Source organism: Canis aureus, chromosome 19 (genome assembly GCF_053574225.1).
Source record: "Canis aureus isolate CA01 chromosome 19, VMU_Caureus_v.1.0, whole genome shotgun sequence".
NCBI classification, from domain to species: domain Eukaryota; kingdom Metazoa; phylum Chordata; class Mammalia; order Carnivora; family Canidae; genus Canis; species Canis aureus.
In genome coordinates, this window is record NC_135629.1 from 41,735,158 (window position 1) to 41,757,422 (window position 22,265).

A 22,265-nucleotide genomic window follows, 5' to 3' on the forward strand; every position below is an offset into this window, starting at 1 on the left:
CAGAGCTGCATTTTGACCTTCATAGAGGCCACTAGATTTTCAAGTCTTCCATCTCCGAGAATGTAGCCTTGAAAGTTCTGATGGAAAACCTTGTGGGCGCACGCTTCTTCTTTTGTCCCCTCAGCCCAAGATTGCTGCCAGCTTGTCCAGGCTTCTGTCCACTCAGTCCTGACTTCCTGCTTGGCTTTTCCTCCTCCATGCCCCAGCCCCAGTTTTATTGAGATATGACAGATGGGTAACATTGTGTTAGTTTTAGGGGTGCAACATGATGACTTGGTATACATATATATTATGAAATGATTACTAAAACAAGCTTAGTTAACATATGTCACCTCCCATAGTTACACTTTTTTTTTCTTGTGAGAACTTGGAAGATCTAATCTCAGCAACTTTAAAATATATGACAAAGTATTATTAACTGTAGTCACCATGATGTATGTTATATTCCCAAGACTTGGGATCCCTGGGTGGCGCAGCGGTTTGGCGCCTGCCTTTGGCCTAGGGCGCGATCCTGGAGACCCGGGATCGAATCCCACGTCGGGCTCCCGGTGCATGGAGCCTGCTTCTCCCTCTGCCTGTGTCTCTGCCTCTCTCTCTCTCTCTCTGTGACTATCATAAATAAATTTAAAAAAAAATTATATTCCCAAGACTTACTTAATCACTGGAATTTTGTACCTTTTAACCACTGTCACTCATCTTCCCCACCCCATCCCCCATCTCATCCTTTGAAAGATTTTTTTTTAACTTATTTATTCATGATAGACATAGAGAGAGAGAGACAGAGACAGAGACACAGGCAGAGGGAGAAGCAGGCTCCATGCCAGGAGCCTGACACAGGACTCGATCCCGGGACTCCACGATTGTGCCCGGGGCCAAAGGCAGGCGCCAAACCACTGAGCCACCCAGGGATCCCCCCCCCCTTTTTTTAAGGTTTTATAAAAATTTATATCTCATCCTTTTAACTGCCACTTTCAAAGCAACAAAACCCCGAAGGAAGAAATGATGCCATGTATCAGGTTCACCTCTTTGGGTTTCCTTTTCTCCAAGACCTTGGCCCCTCTTGGCCTCTACCTTGTAGCTCTATGATAATATCAAACAGATTTAAATTTTTTTTCAGTCTGGCTTTTCTAGTTGCTCTCTCTGGAGGGTGGTTCTGAAGCCAGCTAGGCCACCATTGCCTGAAGTTTAAGCTGGTAATAAGATCAGATTTGAAGTGTAGAGAGGTCACCCCAGCTGGCATAGAGAATGGTTTTGTTGGGTGAGATAGGGGGACAGGCTGGAGAAGGGAGACCAATGAGGGACGTTTGTAGTGGCCTGGTAAGGTGATGACATCTGGAACTTGGCTGGCAGCAGTGCAAGAGGGAGAAGTGGATAGATTTGCAGGCTGTTTATTCATTTATTCAAGTATTTAAGTGAACCTGCCCTGTGGTAGGAACTGGGCCAGGTGCTGGGGACCGACATGGTGAGGTGATAGAAGTGATAACTGAGGGTTGGGGTGAGAAGAAGATAAGCATCCAGGACGATTCCAGCTTTCTAGCCCCCGGGAAAGGTTCTGGGTCACGTGAGGGCAAGAACTGTATCTACCTTGTATCCCACATGGTAGGTGCTCAGGAAATATGTACTGAGCGGAAGAAGGAAGTTTGGGGGAGAATTGGTGAGCTCTTTAAGAGAGTAAGCACGGGGCAGCTCCAGTGGCCCAGCGGTTTAGTGCCACCTTCAGCCCCGGGTATGATTCTGGAGCCTCTTGGTCAAGCCCCACGTCAGGCTCCCTGCATGGAGCCTGCTTCTCCCTCTGCCTGTGTCTCTGCCTCTGTGTGTGTATGTCTCTCATGAATAAATAAATAAAATCTTAAGAAAAAAAAAAGAATGAAGAGGGCAAACACTTTTTGTGACTCATCTCGTAGCCCCTTTGACCATTTTGTAGGCTCCCATCAGTGGTGGCTCCTGGGAGTTGTGGGAGGCCTGCAGCCATGCTTCCTTGGTCTTCCTGAGCCTGCATGGATGCCACTGTCTGCCCTGCAGGGACTCGGATACGGCTCTAGCATTGGGTTTTGCACAGAGGCCTTAGGCCACCCCAGTTTTTTTTTCCTTTGTAGTTGATCTGATTATTTTCCTAGATGCTGGTGGATTCTCTTCTTTATCTTTTGAGTTTGGAAGCTATTCTAATATCTGTGATCTATTGATCATCTTTCTTTGTTTATCTTTGTTCTTTTCCTGGGTTCTGGTAAACAGCCTTGGGCTAGCCTTTTATTTCAACATTGGGATTTTTTTGTTGTTCTTTGTTCAATCCACAATTCACAGCCTTATTTGTTCTTTTTAAAAAAATACCAGCTTTATTGAGAAATAATTCACATACCATATGGTTCACCTACCTAATGCATACAATTCAGTGGTTTTTAGTATATTCACACAGTTGTGCAACTACCACCGCAATCAATTTCAGAACATTTCATTACTCCAATGAAACCCTGACCATAGCTATCCCTCTGTTTCCTGCAACCCCTTCCCCCAGCCCTAGGCTACCACTAATCTACCACTCTGTGGACTGGCCTAGTGAGGATATTTCATATAAATGGAATCATACACTATGGGGTCTTTTGTGACTGGCTTCTTTCACTTAGCATTTATTTTTTAAAGATTTTATTTAATCATGAAAGAGAGAGAGAGAGAGAGGCACAGGCACAGGCAGAGGGAGAAGCAGGTTCCATGCAGGGAGCCTGATGTGGGACTCGACGTGGGTCTTCAGGATCATGCCCTGGGCTGAAGACTGTGCTAAACCGCTGAGCCACCGGGGCTGCCCATGTTTTTAGAGTCCATTCATGTGGTAGCGTGGGTCAGAGCTTCATTCCTTTATATTGCCCCATATCCTGTCATATGGATATACCACATGACATATTTAGTTATCAGTGGTTGAGCTTTTTGGGGGGTTGCATTTGGGCCTATTAGGAATAATGTTGCTGTGAACACTTATGTGCAGGTTTCTGTATGGATGTGTCATTCCTCTTGGGTATATATGTAGGAGTTGCTGGGTCATATTGTAAACTCCGTGTTTAACCTTGTGAAAGACTGCCAGATTACACCATTGTACATTCCCACCAGCAGTGCGTGAGGGTTCTGGTTTCTTCCCATCCTTACCAACTCTTGTTATTATCTTTTTATTAGTAGCCAACCAGCAGTAGAACATAATTCAGCAAGTTCTCTGCCATTTTATTACAAAAATCGCTTTTTCTTTTTTCTTTAGTGTCCAGTAAATACCACCTCCTTTTTCTTTTTCTTTTTTTTTATGATTTTATTTATTCATGAGAGACACAGAGAGAGAGAGGCAGAGGCACGGGAAGAGGAAGAAGCAGACTCCATGCAGGGAGCCTGATGTGGGACTCAATCCCAGGACTCCAGGATCACCCTGGGCCTAAGGCTGGCACTAAACCACTGAGCCACGCAGGGATCCCCCACCTCCATTCCCTACTGATGCCTCACTAGAAGCCCTTTTAACATTCGTATTTTTTAAAAAGATTTATTTATTTATTTATTTGAGAGAGAGAGAAAGAGCATGAGTGGGGCAGGGGTGTGCAGAGGGGAGAGGGAGAGAGAGAATCTCAAGCAGATTCTCTGCTAAGTGTGGAGCCCAACACAGGGCTCAATCCCAGGACCCTGAGATCATGACCTAAGCTGAAATTAAGAGTTGGCTGCTTAGGGGTGCCTGACTGGCTCAGTTGTTTAAGGTGTCCCTAAACCAATCTGTTAAAAAAGAAAGAGTTGGCTGCTTAATCAATTGAGCCACCTAGCCACCTCAACATTCATATTTCTAGCAGCGTTATGCTCATGAGGATATATGTATTTTTAAGATAATAGAAGCTTGGGACACCTGGGTGGCTCAGCGGTTAAGCACCTGCCTTCGGCCTAGGGCGTGATCCTGGAATCCTGGGATCAAGTCCCATAGCGGGCTCCCTACATGGGGCCTGCTTCTCCCTCTGCTTATGTCTCTGCCTCTTCCTGTGTCTCTCATGAATAGATAAATAAAATTTTTTAAAAAGATGACAGAAGCTTTCTCTGCTGTGCTTCACTTCTTTCTGAGCCTTCAGCAGAATCACTGTCAATGCCCATATTTTTAACAAGTATCTGGTCATTGCCAACAATCCTTGGCATCCCTTAACTTACAGCTAGCTGCATCACCTCAGTCTCTGTCCTCACATGGCCTTCATCCCTGTGTGACTTTCTGGGTCATCACCTGGTCTTCTTCCTTTTTTTTTTTTTTTAATTTTTATTTATTTATTTATGATAGTCACAGAGAGAGAGAGAGAGAGAGAGAGGCAGAGACATAGGCAGAGGGAGAAGCAGGCTCCATGCACTGGGAGCCTGACGTGGGATTCAATCCCAGGTCTCCAGGATCACGCCCTGGGCCAAAGGCAGGCGCCAAACCACTGCGCCACCCAGGGATCCCTTCACCTGGTCTTCTTGAAAGGACTTCAGTTAGTGGATGAGGGCCCACCCTTGGTGACCTCATCTACTTGGTTACATATTAAAAAACTTTTTTTTTTCTTTTTAAGGCTTTATTTATTTTAGGGACACCTGGGTGGCTCAGTGATTGAGCGTCTGCCTTTGGCTCAGAGCATGATCCCGGGTCTGGTTTCGAGTCTTGCATCGGACTCTCCATGGGGAGCCTGCTTCTCCCTTTGCCTGTATCTCTGCCTCTCTCGGTGTGTCTCTCATGAATAAATAAATAAATTTTCTTTTTTAAGATTTTATTTATTTAAGAAACAGCACATACACACAAGTTGAAGGAGGGACAGAGGGAGAGGGAGACCGAGAATCTCAAGCAGACTCCACGCTGTGTGCAGAGCTGGACTTAGGGCTCAATCTCACAACCCTGAGATCATGACCTGAACCAGAACCAAGAGTCAGACGCTCAACCAACTGAGTCACCCCGGTGCCCCCAAAACCCTATTTCTAAATAAAATCATGCTCACAAATACCAGGTGTTAGGACTTGAAACCCCACTCAACAAAGATGGTTTGTCTCTCTAGGAATTCTCTGACTTAATGTAAGTTACCTCATTTGTTGGCACGGAGTTGTTCACAGTAGTTCCTTAGAGTCTCTTCTCTTTCTGTAAGCTTGGTAGTAATATTCCTCTTTTGTGCCTGATCGTAGTGATTTGAGCTTTTTCTCTTGTCAGTTGGGCAAAGGATTTGTGAATTCCATTAATCTTATCAAAGAACCAATTTCTGCGTTCATTGCTTTTTTTCTCTTTTCTATTAAATTTGTTTCTGCTTGTATCTTTTTTACTTCCTTCCTTCTGCCTGCTTTGTGTTTAGCTTGCTCTTCTTTTTCCAGTAACTTAAGGTGGGATGATTTGCGATCTTTCTTCTTCTTCTTCTTCTTTTTTTTTTATATAGACATTTACAGCTATAAGTTTTCCTCCCAGTTTTTCTTTCTTAATAGACAACTTTGCCCCAAGGCTTTGTCTAGGAAACAACTTAGAACAAAGGCAGAGAACAGCAGCTTTTTATTAGGACATTTTATGGCTTCTTCCCCTCTCAAGGCCCTTGAACCATACTTAAGTGTTCTCAACCAGTGTTCTCTGCTGGATTTCTTTGAAAATAGCATTTGTATAAGGTAATCTATGCTACATGTGAGTGCGTGTGTATCTTGAAGGACACAAGTGAAATCTTGCTTTATAGCTTGTACAACAGTCCATACTCAGTAAGTATTTCTATAGCACAGAAAACAGAAGACACAATAGTTAACATTTCTGTTTATTTTTATGGCATAAACTGGATGGATGGATGATGGATGGATGGAAAAGACTGTTCTGGTAGCTCTTTACAAATGAGATGCAGACTCCTCTTTTACGGGTCTGCTCCTCCCAGGTAGGTTCTAAGTCCAGGCTAGGAGGGGCCCCATGGCCTAGGAAATGCCCTGTAAACCTGGTCCCCTCTGCCTGCCCTCCCCCTCGACACAGGGTTGATCCCGGGCCTTGCATGGGAGATGTGATGACCACTGTGTCTCCCTAGGGTGTCTGCGAGGAGATGACCTATGAGGAAATTCAGGATCATTATCCACTGGAGTTTGCCCTGCGGGACCAGGACAAGTACCGGTACCGGTACCCCAAGGGGGAGGTAGGTGGGATTTGGGGCCTTAGTCCCAGCCGCCACCTGCTGTGCCTCAGAACCCCTGGAGCACTCTGTGGAGGCTGCATGGACAGCAAGTGGGGCCTGACCCTAGAGCTTGGCCAGGCTAGGTGTGTGTGTCATCTCTACCACTTCCCAGCCATGGTACCCAGGCTGCAGTCCTCACCCACCTTGGGCAGGTGCACGGGACTCCCAACTCTGAGACTCGTTGGATCCCTGCTCCCCAATATTGCTCATCTTTTCTTTTCCCCTTCCCCATGGTATCACAGGGATCATGTCCTCCCTGTGGCTCCATATTCAGGGCCCTGAATACATACCTAGAAAGGCTTTTCCCAATTGAGTCGTGGCCACAGCAAGCCATGTGCTCTGACACCTTCCCTCAGGCTGGCTTCTGTCTCAGCCCAAGCCCCAGCTCAGAAATAGGTCACCGTTGACTTGGGTATCTTCCATTTCTAGGAAGTGGCCTGGGGCAGTGGCCAAACCAAGATACCCCTGCAGACACACAAGTGTGTATGCACATCCATGGACACACGCAGAAGATTCCCCTACCCCCATCCCAGATGGCTGACTCCCAGCCCCTCTGCTATACTATCTTCAGGAAAAGTACAGCTCTGGGGAGCTTTAATTATTCCCCTTGTGGACTGGGAGGCAGAGCTCAGATTTAAAACTAACCCAAAGCAGTGGCCTGTTCAGACTTGAGAATACAAAGGGAGAATTGGTAGGGAAATTACAGTTACCAAAAGACCTGATCTAGAATTCCCCTAGAACTACAGGGCATTGCTCCAGTCAGCGTACTTTCAGCTGCAGCTTGAGGTGTGTGTTTTGAAGGACCACTTGCTGTATGCAAAGGGAGCTTGGTCTCTAGGTGGATAAGTCTCTAACCCTCAGGGCACAAGTGTAGGTCCAAGGGCTCCCTCATCAGCTACCTCATGGCACCCAGGGGAGGCACAGGACAGGCAGATGGTGAGGATTGTTGTTCCTAGGCCCTGAGGAATGCCGACAGGTTGTGCTCCAGGAAGTTTTGGAGGGTCTTTGCTCCTCCTACCCCCACGGTTCCTTCTGTGTGTTCCGCCTGCTGTGAGCTAGAGGGGTGTGGTGTCTCTCCCACCAGTCCTCAGCTGCCAGTGTGTGAATTCCAGCAGGAGAGGGCTCAGCCAAGGGCCCTATAGGTGGGTGTACGAGATGGCCCCTTAAGATGGTAGCCTGAGGCCCAGCCCTGCCCTCTAGTCCTCCTAGGCCCTGGCCCTAGGGTGGAGGATGAGATCTCTTTCCCAGGCTGCTAAGTCTCCCCTCCCAGCTTCCCTCTCAAGCTGGATATCTCACTCTCCTATAGGGGCAGGCCTTAGCCTGGAGCTGTCCACCCCCAGGTCCCCAGGGGTCAGGCTGGAGTATCCCTAGCCACAACCTCCCAGAATGGTGAGGGTCCCGGGCATGAGGAGGTAGCTTGCTACCCAGAATGTCTCCATAACTACCCCTGGAGCAGGGCCTGAGGGACCCTTCCCACTTCCCTTGCAGTCCTACGAGGACCTGGTCCAGCGACTCGAGCCTGTCATCATGGAGCTGGAGAGGCAGGAGAATGTGCTGGTCATCTGCCACCAGGCCGTGATGCGCTGCCTCCTGGCCTACTTCCTTGATAAGGCAGCAGGTGCAGGCTGGCCCCCTGGGAGGTGGGATGTGTATATGTGAAACAGAGGGACTGTTATGTGGGCATCCCTGGTGTGCCAGCCCTTCCTATCTGTGTCCACAGAACAGCTGCCCTACCTCAAGTGTCCGCTGCACACCGTCCTGAAGCTAACCCCTGTGGCTTACGGTAAGGAAGCTTCCTGCACGCTCATCTGGTTGCCAGGTACTGGCTTTCCATGGGGCTCTGTGAATTTTCTGCAGATCCCTGAAAATTCCATTAGGGGCTCATTCCTCTTCTGCCCACTCCACTGCCTTTCCCAGTTTACTTTTTTTTAAAGTAAGCTCTACACTCAACGTGGGGCTGGAACTCGTGATGCCAAGATCAAGAGTCACATGCTCCCCTGACTGAGCCTGCCGGGAGCCCCTCCCAATTTACTTTTTACCTTTTTTTTTTTTTTTTTGGTTTTAATTTCTGTGGCCACACAGTGATCCTTTACCATCCTTTACCATCCTTTACCATCACCCACCTGCATGAAGGGCTTTTCTACTGGTTTTTCTGAAACCCCCACAAAGCACCATGGCTCCTACGACCTGGGCCTTAAAATATTTGGGGTATTTTGAGTGCAGAATCGTTTGAGTCCCACCTCTGCCTTTCACTGTGCCCGCAGAGACCTCAGGCCACCTCCTAAACTCCTGGGTCTCAGCTCCTCAAGTTCAACATAGACTATGAGGCACCCCTCAGGTAGCCATGTCCTTGGGAGAATGACTGTAAAGCCCAGTGGCAGCAGGTGTCATGCCATTTATCCCCTTGTTCCTATTGCACTGAGCACCTGGCGTAGCATAGATTTGGCTCTGTGTTTGTGGCACACTTGGGGTGAGTGGTTTGGGGGTCCCCTGAAGGCTCACGTAACGATTCCATGCTGAGCTCAGGCCCACTGCTCCTTAGAATGCCCTCCACCCCGGCAGTGGATAGCTCGTGTCCTCAGCATAGCCCTCCTGGGTGTCTGGGCTTCTCACCAAGGCTGTGCTGTGGCACATGATAAGCACAGGCCTAATGGGGTGCCTCGTCCTTCCTCATGTGCTCCTCAAAGGTGCCTAAGGTGAGAGGACCAGGATGAAGCTGAGAATGGCTGCTCTGTTCTATAATACCCCAGGCCTCTACCCGAGAGAAGCTTCTACCCTCTATGGGTCTAGCTGCCCTCCAGGAGGCGAAATGGATTTACATCTTTCCTTTGGCAGGTTGTAAAGTGGAGTCTATATTCCTGAATGTGATGGCTGTGAACACGCACCGGGACAGGCCTCAGGTAACAACAGGGTTATTGCAGGGTGGCAAGCATATTCCTGGGGGCATAAGATACGGTATCTTCCAAACCCATGTCCGGTTGGGGTGCCTGCCAAAATGAGCCTGAGTACTCTGCCAAACCTGCTGTTTTATCATCAGGACAAGATTATGACTCTGGGCGAGGCCTTCCCAAGGATGCCGCCCTGGCAGTGGGGAGGTCCCTGGGTGTGATGGCTTCCCAGTAGCCCTACCATAGAGGTCTGTGCCAGGGGGAAAGGGGTTCCCAGCTTGTGGAGCTGAGGAAAGCGTCAGGCCTTCCATTCCTTAGACTTGAGCTCAGCAGGCTGTGGAAGGAGCTGGGCTTTGTGGTCTGGCAAGGGCTATCTGTGGCTGAGGGCTGAGGGCTGTCCAGGGTACCCTGTGCCCCAGCTCAGAGTGCAGAGCAGGCTGCAGACTAGGAGAGGTCTGAAGGCTGCTGGGACCTCATCTGTCCACCGAAGCTCAGACCCAGAGGAAGGCACCCTCAAGGAAGGGCCTCCTTCCTTGCTCCCACTGGTGAGGAGGCAGGCCCATAGCCAGCTCTTCCCTCCCACTTGACTCAGGCCTGAGGTAGGACGTGGGATGGCCTCATTCTGGGTGCTGCCTGTCATGTGTGCCAGGAGCCAGCAGGACCCAGGGCACCGTGCACCCCTGCCTTTGAATCCTCATGTTTGTCCACCAACCATGTGTTGAGAAGCTCTTGGGCCCTGGCTCTTAGGGAAATTTGGCTCCTAGGGGGTGAGTATGTGAACCCAGAGGGCTATGGTGATGGGGAAAGGAGACAGCAGGACAGTGGATGTCTACCTATTCTCACCACAGAGTGAAGGTTCTGTGTTTTGTTTGTTTTGCAGAATGTAGACATCTCGAGGCCTCCAGAGGAAGCCCTGGTCACGGTTCCTGCTCACCAGTGACCATGTCTCATCCACGGTGACCCCCAGGAAGGTATTGATCCCGGCAGACAAGGTCATCCCAAGCCCCCTGGTCCGTGTGACAGTTTCTATGCTGGAGCATCCTCAAGCTGCACCTGGCTGGTGGCACCCAGAGCCCCTGCACCAGCCCACCTGCTTCCTTGTTAATGGAGACAGGATTCCACAAGGTGCCCAACCTGCTGCTAAAAATCATTTGGTCAGACTGCATCTGCCCTGGACTGGTGAGAGGTTTCCTAGCAACCTGGTCCTTCTGTTGCAGCTTTGAGGTGTCCTCTCACTGGTCAGTTGGCTTTGTGAAGTATGAAACCCTAAACATGTGAACGGAGAGCGCATGCTGTGATGCTCCCACGATGGCCGAACTGTCTGAGGTGGACCTGAGGATTCCAGCAGGGACTCTGCTTCCCTCTCCGTGTGGGGCCCTGAGCTCTGCTCCTTGGGTCTGGGGGAATGCCCTTCCCATCCTGCCCTGGCAGGAGCTGGAGAGCCGCTGAGGCAGACCCTTCCACCAGCCAGGCCGTTGTGTCGGAGCCGCTTGTGAGAACACTGTGCTCACTTCATGCCATGATGCATAGAAACCCACGGGGAGCACAGCCTCTCTGGTCACTCCTTCCCTACTGTGCACACACTGGAACATTTGGGGGAGCTGGTGGCCAAGGCCACCCCTGCCGAACTGCTGTCGCAGTGAAAGCACTCAAAGACAGGGCAGTCGTGTAAGCACCCCCGTTCCAGTGCACATCCCAGGTGCTCGGGGGGAGAGGCTGCCAACCTGCCTCGCCCTCCTAGCTGTGCTCTCTAGGCTACCTCTCCCCCACTGCCACCTGTTTCCATGCAGGAGCACACCCTGGGGGGCAGACAAATGCATTTGCTGTGAATGATTCATAGAAAAAAGCCTGTCCTGACGTTCATTGACCTCTGCCTGTGACACCGAGCAGGGGAAAGGCAGGAAATCCGAGGTGCCCTGTCCAGGGGAGGATTTTCCCAGCATAGTGCAGCTTCGGATTCCTGTGTATGGGAGCCTGGCCTGGCAGGAAACTGCCTTGGGACACTGCCACCTGTCATGCCCCTGAGTTCTTTTGGGCCCAAAGAGGCAGGCTGGGCAGTAGGTTCTGGCTCCCATTTTGTAGCTGGGCAGGGGGCCTGGCCAGCAAGTTGTGAGGCTGCGTGAGGAGGGGTCTGGGTCTGTAGCTGGATGCTCTGCATCCCCAAGTGGGTCCTGGTCCAGGAGCCTGAGCCCACTTTGTACCTGGAACCTTCCCTGGCAGAACAGCCCACCTTTCCTGGCCTCCTCGGGCTTTCGTAGCCTGTAGTTGCTGCCTGCCCCTGAGGGAAGCGTGCGCCCCTGCCCCCAGCTGATGGTGGCTCAGCCCTGTGTGCTGCAGTGGCTGTGCACAGACTCAGTAGAGGGCTGGAGCAGAATCTTCTGGACTTACCTCCTGCCAGAGCCCCTCAGGACCAGAGGACCCTCAGGTCCCTCAGGACCAGAGGACCATGCCACTGTCTTTGGGACATGAGGACCATAGCCTTTGTTTCTGTGTCCCCCAGAGTTTTGGTGACTTGGTCACTTGGACACACTCACTTGTTGGCCATAGTGGGCCTCTTTGGTTGGTGGCATGTACATCTGGATGTCCCCCACTCCAGGACCTCAGGCTGACTGAGGCAAGACCAGTGAGGCCTTTTCTCTGTGCCCAGAAGGCAGTCAGGAGCTGCTGGACCCACAGTGTTACAAGGACCGGGATAGGGCAGAGGGAAGTCTAGGGGTATGGCCTGGGTTGGGGCAGCTCTTCTCCACCTCTGCCTGGAGCGATCTCTGCATGGGCAGCAACCCCCTGGTTGGCTGCCGGATTTTATCCATGATGGTCAACATGCTTGTGTCGAAGACATTTTCCTATTTTCCCTGGAATGGGTGTTGGTGGATCTCAGCCACACATCACACTGTGTCCAGCATTCTTTGCAATAAATATTTTTTTAAAAATTGGGGTGCCTGGCTGGCTCAGTCAGTAGAGCATGTGACTCTTAAGGTTGTGAGTTCGAGCCCCACATTGGGCCTAGAGCTTACTTTAAAAAATAAATAAATAAATCAGAATCTAAGGTTGTATCTTTTTTTTTTTTTAAGATTTTTAAATTTATTTATTCATGAGAGACACACACAGAGAGAGGCAGAGACACAGGCAGAGGGAGAAGCAGGCTCCATGCAGGAGCCTAATGTGGGACTTGATCCCTGGTCTCCAGGATCACACCCTGGGCTGAAGGTGGCGCTAAACCACTGAGCCACCAGGGCTGCCCTCTAAGGTTGTATCTTGTGGCTGTTTCTCCATTTGTGAGGTGTTTCCATCTGGTTCTGCAGACTCCCATGTTGTGGTCTCTCATTGGTCTATGTTAGGATCTTTGGTCCAGCTCCCACTTTCGTGCCTACCCCCCTTTTTGGAGAGGAAACTGTCTTACCCTGGAGTGAGTCCTGGGCCTGGACATGGGCAGGGCCAGGGCCAGGGCCAGGTTTTCTGTGGGCCAATCTTCTGGGACCTCACCCCTGAGCAGGAAGCAGATGCGTGAGGGGACATCTGGGGTGGAGCACCATTAAAGGGAAATCATGGGTCCTGAATGTTGACATCCTTGGGGAGGGGAGCCAGGGGCTGGGTCGAGGACAGAGAGGCTGCACAAGGCCGTGAGTGGGGGCATGTTGGCTGATTCTGTCCTGTTTTCTTTGTCACCTACCTCTGGATTGGGGAAGATGGTGACCAAGGGCAGGGTTTTCCCTTGCCCTTGCCCCAAAACTTCATTGGATTTTATATACCTCCTGCCCTGGGGCTGGGCTATTGGAGACCAGCAGACCCCATGTGGGTGGACATGGCTGGGGACCCATCGGCACCTCTCCCACTGTGTCAGGGCAGAGGTAGCCGTGGCTGGGCTGCCTCTGAGTGGTTCATTGTTGCCAAGAGCTATGGCTCTGTCTTACCCACCTGTGTCATGATGGGTGATAGAAACCCCTGGGCTTCATCCCTGTGTTCCACGGGATTTATCCCTGTGTTCCGAGGGATTTCAGCTGTGATGGTCTTCCTGGTGGGTGATATTTGGGGACAGCTTGATGGTCCTCACTCTGTCTCTGGGCAGAGTTCTTGGATGGACACCTGACCTGAGAGGACTCGACGCTTTTAGAAGAGGTATTAAAGATTTTTAGTAGCAAAGCAACAGCAGAAGGAATGAGATTTAACACTATGAGAATTTTTCTTCAGGTCCTTTTCTACTACAACCTAGAAAGAGGGATTATATATCATCATATTGAAAAATTGTGTAGCATTTTGGGTTTGCTAGGAAACAATGACCATCATTGGATGTTAGGGTCAGAAGATACTTGGATAGAAAGAAATGCTGTTGCAAAGGCTTAGACTTTAGCAAGGGCCCCTGGCTGGCTTAGTTGGTGGAGTGTGCAACTCTTGATATCGAGGCTGTGAGTTCAAGCCCCACATTGGGTGTAGTGATTACTGAAAAACAAAATCTTTTAAAAAAAAATCCATAGATTTCAGCAACTTTTGAATTATGTTTATAATATAATATTTATTATATATTAATAAATTAAAATATAATTATCACCTGCAAAGGGGAGTGTTAATATGTTTGGCTTAGACCAATTATGTGTGGGCCTGGGTATGTTGTTACATTGTTTGAACAAAACTATTTTATTAAAAATGAAAAATGCAGGGGCACCTGGGTGGCTCAGTCATTTGGGTGTGTGACTCTTAGTTTCAGCTCAGGTCATGATCTCTGGGTCTTGGGATAGAGCCCTACTTTGGGCTCTGTGCTCAGAGGGCAGTCTGCTTGAGATTCTCTTCCTCTCCCTTTGCCCCTCTTCCTGTTCATGTGCAGACTCTCTCAAATATTTTTTTAAAAAGGGAAAAATGGGGCACCTGGCTAGCTTAGTTGGTGGAGCATGTGACTCTTGATCTCGGGGTAGTGATTTTGAACCTCACATCAAGTATAGATTACTTTAAAAAAAAAAAAAAGTGGGATGCCTGGGTGGCTCAGAGGTTGAACGTCTGCCTTCACACCCAGGGCATGATCCTGGAGTCCTAGGATCAAGTCCCACCTCGGGCTCCCTGCGTGGAGCCTGCTTCTCCCTCTGCCTTTGTCTCTGCCTCTCTGTCTCTCTGTCTCTCTCTCTGTTTCTCATGAATAAATAAATAAAATCTTAAAAAAAGAAAAAGTGAGGGATGCCTGGGTGGCTCAGTGGGTGAGCATCTGCCTTCGGCTCAGGGCATGATCCCGAGGTCCTGGGATCGAGTCCTGCATCAGGCTCCCTGCAGGGACCCTGCTTCTCCCTCTGCCTGTGTCTCTCTCTCTCTGTGTGTGTCTCTCATGAATAAAGTTTTAAAAAGTGAAAAATGGCTTTGGGGTAGGCTAGCACTAGTATCTGCCACACCTCAGTTAATGGCCACAAAGCCCTTTGGGAAGGACTGTGAAAAAAGTGCCACCATGAACCTGTGCCATTTTCACAGGGGCCTCCTTCTTTAATGGGTACCCACTCCACTTCCTTCAGGGGCCCCTGGGTTTATGAGCTGATTTTATCTATAAACTTGGAGGAAAATCCTCTGTTTCAGGCAAATCTCTGCCAGTCCTCTTGCTAAACACATTAAGGAGGACTCTACGCGCCTACCTTTTGGTCATAGGGGCCTGGTGATCCTGGCAAAGACCCTTCCAGGCCAGACCATGCAGATTACCAGCATGTCCTACTGCATGTCATGGTCTCTTGTACCTTTCCTCGGCAACTCAAGGCTCCTACTTGGCTCTTAACACCCAGAACCCTCGTATCTGTGTTGAATTCAAGGAGTCATCTTAATTATAGTGTCTCTAGTCAAATCCTTGACCCATGGGGGCACCTGGGTGGTGCACTCGGGTAAGTATCCGACTCTTGATTTCAGCTCAGGTCATGATCCTGAGGTCCTGAGATCAAGCCCTGCATTGGGCTCTGTGCTCAGCAGAGAGTCTGCTTGGGATACTCTTCCTCTGCCTCTCCCACTTGTGCTCTCTCTCTCTCTCAAATAAAATAAATCTTAAAGAAAAAAGGAGCACCTGCATGGCTCAGTGGTTGAGCATCTGCCTTCAGCCCAGGACGTGGTCCTGGGCTCCTGGGATCCAGTCCCATATCAAGCTCCCTGCTTCTCCCTCTGCCTATGTCTCTGCCTCTCTCTCTATGTCTCTCATGAATAAATAAATAAATGATCTTAAAAAAAAAAAAAAGAATAGCATCTTTGCAGATGCAATGAGTTGAGGTCATACTAGGAACTGTGAGACTGGGACGCCTGGGTGGCTCATCAGTTGAGCATCTGCCTTTGGCTCAGGGCATGATCCCTGGATTCCAGGATCAAGTCCCACATCGGGCTTCCTGCATGGAGCCTGCTTCTCCCTCTGCCTATGTCTCTGCCTCTCTCTCTGTGTCTCTCATGAATAAATAAATAAAATCTTAAAAAAAAAAAAAAAAAAAAGGAACTGTGAGACCTTTTTCTGTTGTTTAAGCCACTCAGTGTGTGGTACTTTGTTACAACAACTCTAGCAGACAAACTTTTCAGACATTCCCCTCAGCAATGAACTTCTAAATGATGGTGAAGGGAGTCTCTCTGGATAGAGTTGTCTGATAAACTCAGTTCAGCATTTTTTCCCAATGAATGAGTGAATCCTCCTGAGGCTTTGGATTCTTTCCTCTACATTCTCCCAGGGAGCTTTTGGCATCTTGATTTCTTTTGGTGAGACAACTTTCCTTCCAGCCAACCAAATAGACGTACAGAATGACCTCTAGTAGCTGAAGCCAGCACACTGAATCCAAAATTTCTGGCAAGTGCAACTGTATTGATAAATTCAGCCCAATCTAAACTTTGTTTCTTATCTCCTTGGTCCAGGACCTTGATTTTCCCTTACACATATTCTCCATATTGTGACTAAGGTAAAGTAAGGTTTTATAATTTCTTTGATGTATAAGCCTTCCCCTCTGAGTCTGACTTGTTTTTTTGTTAAGATTTTATTTACTTATTTGAGAGAGAGAGAAAGAACAAGCAAGGGGAGCAGCAGGCAGAGGAAGAGGGAGAAGCAAGCTCTCTGCAGAGCAGAGAGCCCAATGCAGGACTCAATCCCAGGACCTGAGCCCAAGGTAGACAATCAACTGAGCTATCCAGGCGCCCCTGGACGTGACTTTATAAAAAGATCTTCAGACACGTTGAAATCCATCTTTTTCCCCCCAATATTTTATTTTTCAGTAATTTCTACATCCAACATGAGACTTGAACCCACAATCCTGAGATCAAGAGTCACATGCTCCACTGACTGAGCCCATCAGGCGCCCTGCTGGAATCCATCTTTAATTCAAGGCACTGGGGATGTTAAGGAGTTTGGGAAGAGGGCAGGAGAAGGTTAGGCTTCCCCTTGCAAACTTATTTCCTCGCAAGGTTGCTTCTGTGGGCAGGGAGATGCAAAGGGGCTGGTGTTGGTGGTAATTAGATTCCTCTGAGTTTTTTCATGTATCTTCATCCTGTGTATATAACACATGAAATGCCTACCGTGGGCTAAACAATGTGTACAGAGCAGTAAGCCTGACAGACAAACCCTTGCTGTCACAGAGCTGACTTTCTAGTGGTGGTAGACACAGTAAAGAAATAAGTAAAAATGTAGTCCCTCACGGGGTGCCGGAGCAGACAGGAGGCTGTGGGTGTGGGGGTGTGTGAAAGCAGACCTCACTGGAAGGTGACCAGAGACCTGGATGAAGCCATGGAAGATTCCACAGCCAGCACAAGATACTGAGGGCAAGCTATACCAGGTAAGTTCCAGAACATAGGAGAGGCTGGGGTGGCTGCAGAAGCAGGAGTGAGGAGGAGGGGGAAGGCCAAGTCAGAGATCATGGGGTGCAGATGATATGGGGCCTTAGAAATGGGAGGCCCTTGCAGGTCTTTGAGCCAAGTGTTTTGATTTGATAAACATTTTTAAAGGGTCCCTCCGGCTGCTGCTGACTCCAGAATAGACTTAAGAGGGGCAGAATAGAGGCCTGGAGACCTGTCCAGAGGCTCCTATGACAGTCTGGGCAAGAGTCCTTGACACTGGTGTTGGGCCTACTGAGAAGTAATCATGTTCTGCCTAAATTGTGAAAGTAGAGCCAAGGTCGGCTGCTGGTTTGTATGAAGGCCTATGAGAAACACAAGATGCCCAGGGGTGGGGTCACCACTCTGGACATGTGAGAGTCCACAATGGGGGCAGCACGGTGCTGGAGGTCCACAGTTCAGGTGAAGGTGCATTCAGGTTAGATGCCAGGGATATCCAAGTGGAGGTGTTGATAGGACAGTTGCATCTTGGCATCTGGAATTGAAGCCTGGGCTAGAGATAAGAAATTGTATCCCCTGGTGTGTAGACAGTACTAAGAGCTATGACAGTGGACGAGCACTCAAGGGAAATGTAAGTAGAGAAGAAATGGCATCTGAGGACTGAGCTCTGGGGACCCTGCAATACAAGCTGGACACGAAGAGCCAGAAGAGGAATGTGAGAAGGAACAGTGCAGGGAGCATGGGTGGAGAGTGAGTGGCCCACTGTTTCGGAGGTCACCAGTGGGTTGAGGAAGGTGAGAAGTGCTACTTGATGCGGGCTTGCGGAGTGTTTCCCGGTGTCTCCATGCACACTTTCTGTGTGCTCTGTCCTGAGCAGTGCCTAGCGTTCACATAGAAGATTTTGGGAGAAAAAAAAAAAAAAAGAAGATTTTGGGAGGGGGGTTCCCTGGGTGGCTCAGTGGTTTAGCGCCTGCCTTTGGCCCAGGGCGTGATCCTGGAGGCCCGGGATCGAGTCCCACGTCAGGCTCCCTGCATGGAGCCTGCTTCTCCCTCTGCCTGTGTCTCTGCCTCTGTGTGTGTGTGTTTGTCTCTCATGAATAAATAAATAAAATCTTAAAAAATAAAAAAGATTTAGGGAGGCTGTGAATTCAATCAGTATTTAATCTGGAAGCCACAGCATTGGCCTGTGGGGTTGATGATGGGCTACCTCAGCCCCATGGCTACAGGAGAAAGGAGGCTCCTTGCAAAGCAGAGAAAGTTTTCAATTTGAGCCTTGACCAAGCAGCTAAGAATCTTACCCTACTATGCTCTTTCTTTAAACTGTTTGGTGCTGTCGGAAGCAACCACCTGACACTGGTCACTATGCCTTTCTCCGGCCCTTCATGCTGGTGTGAGGTAAAGCCCTTGGCCTCTCAAAGCCCTGTCTTGCATGGGTTCCTCACTTGAGGAATCCCCTGTGGTGTCTTGTTTTCTGACACCATTTTGGACACTAAATATGGTGGGGGTTTTCACACCAATAACGAATTCTCTGAACCTCCCACACCAATAGGGTGTCCAACAATTCAATTCGATTTGGACACTAACTCCTGAATTAGTACAGACCCTACAGGTTAACGGCTCAGTCTCATAAGACTGACTCTACTTCAGGTGCTAGTCCCAAGCCCCATGACTTCTGACCAGCTGGCTGTACCTCAGGTATAAGCCCCATCCTCAAATTCAGTAATTTGCTGGAATGACTCACAGTATTCAGGGAAACCCTTTATTTACATTTACCAGTTTATTAAAAAAGATACAATTCAGAACAACCAAACAGAAGAGATTCATAGGGTGAGGTATTGGGGGAAGGGAAGGAGTGGTGTGGAGCTTCCAGGATACCCAGGGCTCCTGCCTTCCCAGCTCATACCTTCACTGATCCCAATACTCCCTGAACTCACTATGCAGGGGGTTTTATGGAGGTTTTGTTACAGAAGTACCATTGATCAAATCATTGGCCTTTGTAAACTGAAGGACAAGTGTAGGAGAGTAGGGGTACTGAAATTCACAATTGGATTGAAATTTTATTTTATTTTATTTTATTTTTTTAAGATTTTATTTATTCATAGAGACGAGAGAGAGAGAGAGACAGAGAGAGAGAGAGAGAGAGAGAGGGGCAGAGACACAGGCAGAGGGAGAAGCAGGCTCCATGCAGAGAGCCTGACGTGGGACTTGATCCAGGGTCTCCAGGATCACACCCTGGGCTGCAGGCAGCGCTAAACCGCTGCACCACTGGGGCTGCCCATGGATTGAAATTTAAAAAAAATTAATGTTTTAACTTTAAAACTTTATTTTTTGAGGGACACCTGGGTGGCTCAGTGGTTGAGCATCTGCCCTTGGCTCAGGGTGTGATCCCAGAGTTCCAGGATCCAGTCCCACATCCGGCTCCCTGCATGGAGCCTGCTTCTCCCTCTGCCTATGTCTTTGCCTCTCTCTCTCTCTGTGTCTCTCATGAATAAATAAATAAAATCCTAAACAAACAAACAAACAAACAAAAACCCTTTATTTTTGAAGTGAAGGAAAATTTGCTATTCCTGGTGTTGATTATCAAAATTAAAAAAAAAATCATTGGCCTTTGGGTTTTTTGTTTTAAGATTTTACTTATTCATTCATGAGAAACAAAGACACAGGAAGAGGGAGACACTGGCTTCCTATGGGGAGCCCAACGTGGGACTCATCCCAGGACCCCAGGATCACGAACTGAGCCAAAGGCAGATGCTAGACCACTGAGCCACCCAGGAGCCCCTGGCCTTTGGTTGATAGAAGTGAAATCTCCACCCCCACCTCCCTAGTCTGGGCTCTCATTCAAGGCTTGGTCTTCCTGGTGACCTGTCCCCATCCTGAACCTATCCAGGGGGTATGACTTTCCCTGCCAGGAGTCTTTTCATTAGCATTAAAAGGACAGTAAATTCCAAGTGTTTTAGAAGGTCTGGTGCCAGGAAGCAGGGACAAAGAACATCTATTTTGTATTAAACTACATCACCAGTGGTGGCTCCAGTCTGCTAGGTTTGCTGGAACCCTTTCCCTTCATCCTAGCTGGATTTCCATTGCCTTTAGCTTCCACCAGATGAATATCTAGTCCGCACACACCTCTATTTCCCTGGATACTTCCTGCCATTCCTGGTGACAACTTGTCTATCACTTGCCAGAAACAGACTCTGCCCAACTTAATCAGAAGCAGAGGGCAGCCCAGGTGGCTCAGCAGTTTAGCGCCACCTTTAGTCCAGGGCCTGATCCTGGAGACCTTGGATGAGTCCCACATCAGGCTCCCTGCGTGGAGCCTGCTTCTCCTTCCTCTGTCTGTTTCTCTCTCTCAAATGAATAAATAGAATCTTTTTTTTTTTTTAAAAAGCAGAATTTATGAAAAGGAACTCGTGTAGCTCCCAGACCCACTGAGGGGCTGAAGGACAAGACACAGAGCCACATAGATTGTCTCCAACCCAAATCACAGTTCTGCTCTGGCCTGTTGAGCATGCCACCCCGGCTACCACCCCGCCATCACCATAGGCTCAGATGCTGCAGGCTGCTGCCCAGCTGCCACGACCCCCGTGAAGTAGGCTATCTGCTGTCCTCCCGCTGGCCACCAAACACCCCCCACCCCCCGCTGAGTGAACTCCAGGGAGGGTACATTTGATTTGTTGGGCCTGGACATAGGCCCTTGGCCTAGGGCAAAGGACACAGAGCAAGTGAATATCTGGCATTTCTACCTTCTGAAGTAGAAGAAAGCGGCCCAGCTGCTGGGTGAAAAGGAAAGGCAGGGACCTCTACTTCAGCATTGTTACTTTTTGTTTTTAAGATTTATTTACTTATTCATGAGAGACACAGACTGAGAGAGGCAGAGACACAGGCAGAGGGAGAAGCAGGCTCCCCGCTGGGGGCCCGGTGCAGGACTCGATCCCAGACCCCGGGATCACGACCTGAGCCAAAGGCAGGCGCCCAACCGCTGAGCCACCCAGGCGCCCCTGAATGGTTAATTAACAAAAATTCCAATGAGTAAAAGTTAAAGATCTAATTGGCTTTACTGAACGCCTCATGAATTGGGCAGCGTTCCATCTTGCACGTGGAGGGGAGCTCTGAGGAGTGGGACCAGATGGAAAGTTTTCATAGACGGAGGGTGAGGGTCCTGAGATCGAGTCCCGAATTGGGCTCCCTGCAGGGAGCCTGCTGCTCCCTCTGCCTGTGTCTTTGCCTCTCTCTACATCTCTCATGAATAAAAAAAAAAAAAAAAAAAAAGAAGGAGGGCGGAGGCCAGAAAGTTATTAGCAAAAGAAAAGGATTGTTCCCGGCCAGGCTCCTTTCTAGGGGGCACAGCAAGGTGTCTTATCATGCGGATTACCTCATCTTCCTTTGAGGGGTAGGAGAGGAGCAAGTGGCAGACTCAGTGGCGCTGATTTAAAATTCCTGACTGACCGGTTGAGACCACATTTCTGGGGGAGGTTGAAACTGCAATTAGATTGGATATCAAGCCTGGGGAACTTGGTCTGAGGGACCAAGTGGTTTCCTTTTTAACAGCACTCAGTGCTCCTGACCCGGAGGCTCAGTCCCGGGCTGATGGGCCACATCCACACCCTGTCACCCACACACCCTGTCAGCACCGGGCTTTCTGGGCATTGCTGGGTGTTGCTTTGGGGTGCCTGCTGGCCTGTGTGAAATTCCCATCACAGCTTGGCCACACACCAGAAGTAAGGGTCCCATTGTCCGCACGCTGGGTATTTGAGAAGAACTCAATACAAGGGCTGTTTACGGGACTGTTGATAAGTTCAAGGAGTCACCTTGGTTGGAGAGCACTGGGTGCTGACACCAGGAGAAGCCCTTTCCATCCCTAGGCCTGCAGGGACAAGGTGCAGAAGGGTTATCCGAAGCTGGTGTGGGACCACCCCGTAGCGCCGATGGGCCCCCAGGGCTCCAGTTTCAGTTTCTGTAATCCATCCACCAGAGGGATGGCGTTCACTCCCGTGGCCCTCTAGGTAGGTAAAATCTCAATTTCTCAGCGTATGGCCCTGAAAGCAACCTAGGAAAGAGGAATGGCCATGGGGTGGGCTGTGTTGACTGCAGGCCAGGAGTTTGGGGACCTCCCACCTTTGCCTTATATCTGCCGAGCCCAACCAGAAGCCCAGGAAGAGGGAGGCCCAGGACAGGGTAGGGTGGAGCGTGGACCTAGAAGGAGAAGTAGAAGGCAACCTGCTGCCACAGGCCGCTGCTCTGGACAGCACAGGGGACTGGGGACACTGAGGCAGCCCATCCCCTAGGGGAGTGATTGCAGGGCTGGTATTCAGGGGAATGTGGTTAGTGGGCTGAAGGGGATCCTGTCTTTCCTTTTTCAATGATCTGACACCAACTATGTGCATGGCCTTTGTGCTGGATACAGAATACAGACACTACCTCAGCCTCGTTGAACCCTCGGAGTCGCAGAAGACACCCAGGGATTGGTGTT

At 49.4% G+C, this 22,265-nt stretch overlaps 1 protein-coding gene across 6 annotated transcripts in view; it reads left to right on the top strand.

Annotated features, from left to right (window-relative positions):
- PFKFB4 (6-phosphofructo-2-kinase/fructose-2,6-biphosphatase 4) overlaps positions 1–17,735 on the top strand; it is a 39,358-nt gene extending 21,623 nt beyond the window's left edge. For 4 of the 6 annotated variants that reach the window (XM_077859017.1, XM_077859019.1, XM_077859016.1 and 1 more), the window contains exons 10-14: positions 6,012–6,116; positions 7,644–7,773; positions 7,876–7,938; positions 8,991–9,055; positions 9,924–17,735. In XM_077859017.1, the coding sequence (XP_077715143.1) occupies positions 6,012–6,116; positions 7,644–7,773; positions 7,876–7,938; positions 8,991–9,055; positions 9,924–9,983 (423 nt within the window). In that variant the 3' untranslated portion in view covers positions 9,984–17,735. Of the gene's footprint in view, positions 1–1,924; positions 4,727–6,011; positions 6,117–7,643; positions 7,774–7,875; positions 7,939–8,990; positions 9,056–9,923 lie in introns of those variants that run through there. The other 2 variants (XR_013357946.1, XM_077859020.1) reach the window with 2 other exon arrangements.
- The last annotated feature ends 4,530 nt before the right edge of the window (positions 17,736–22,265 follow it).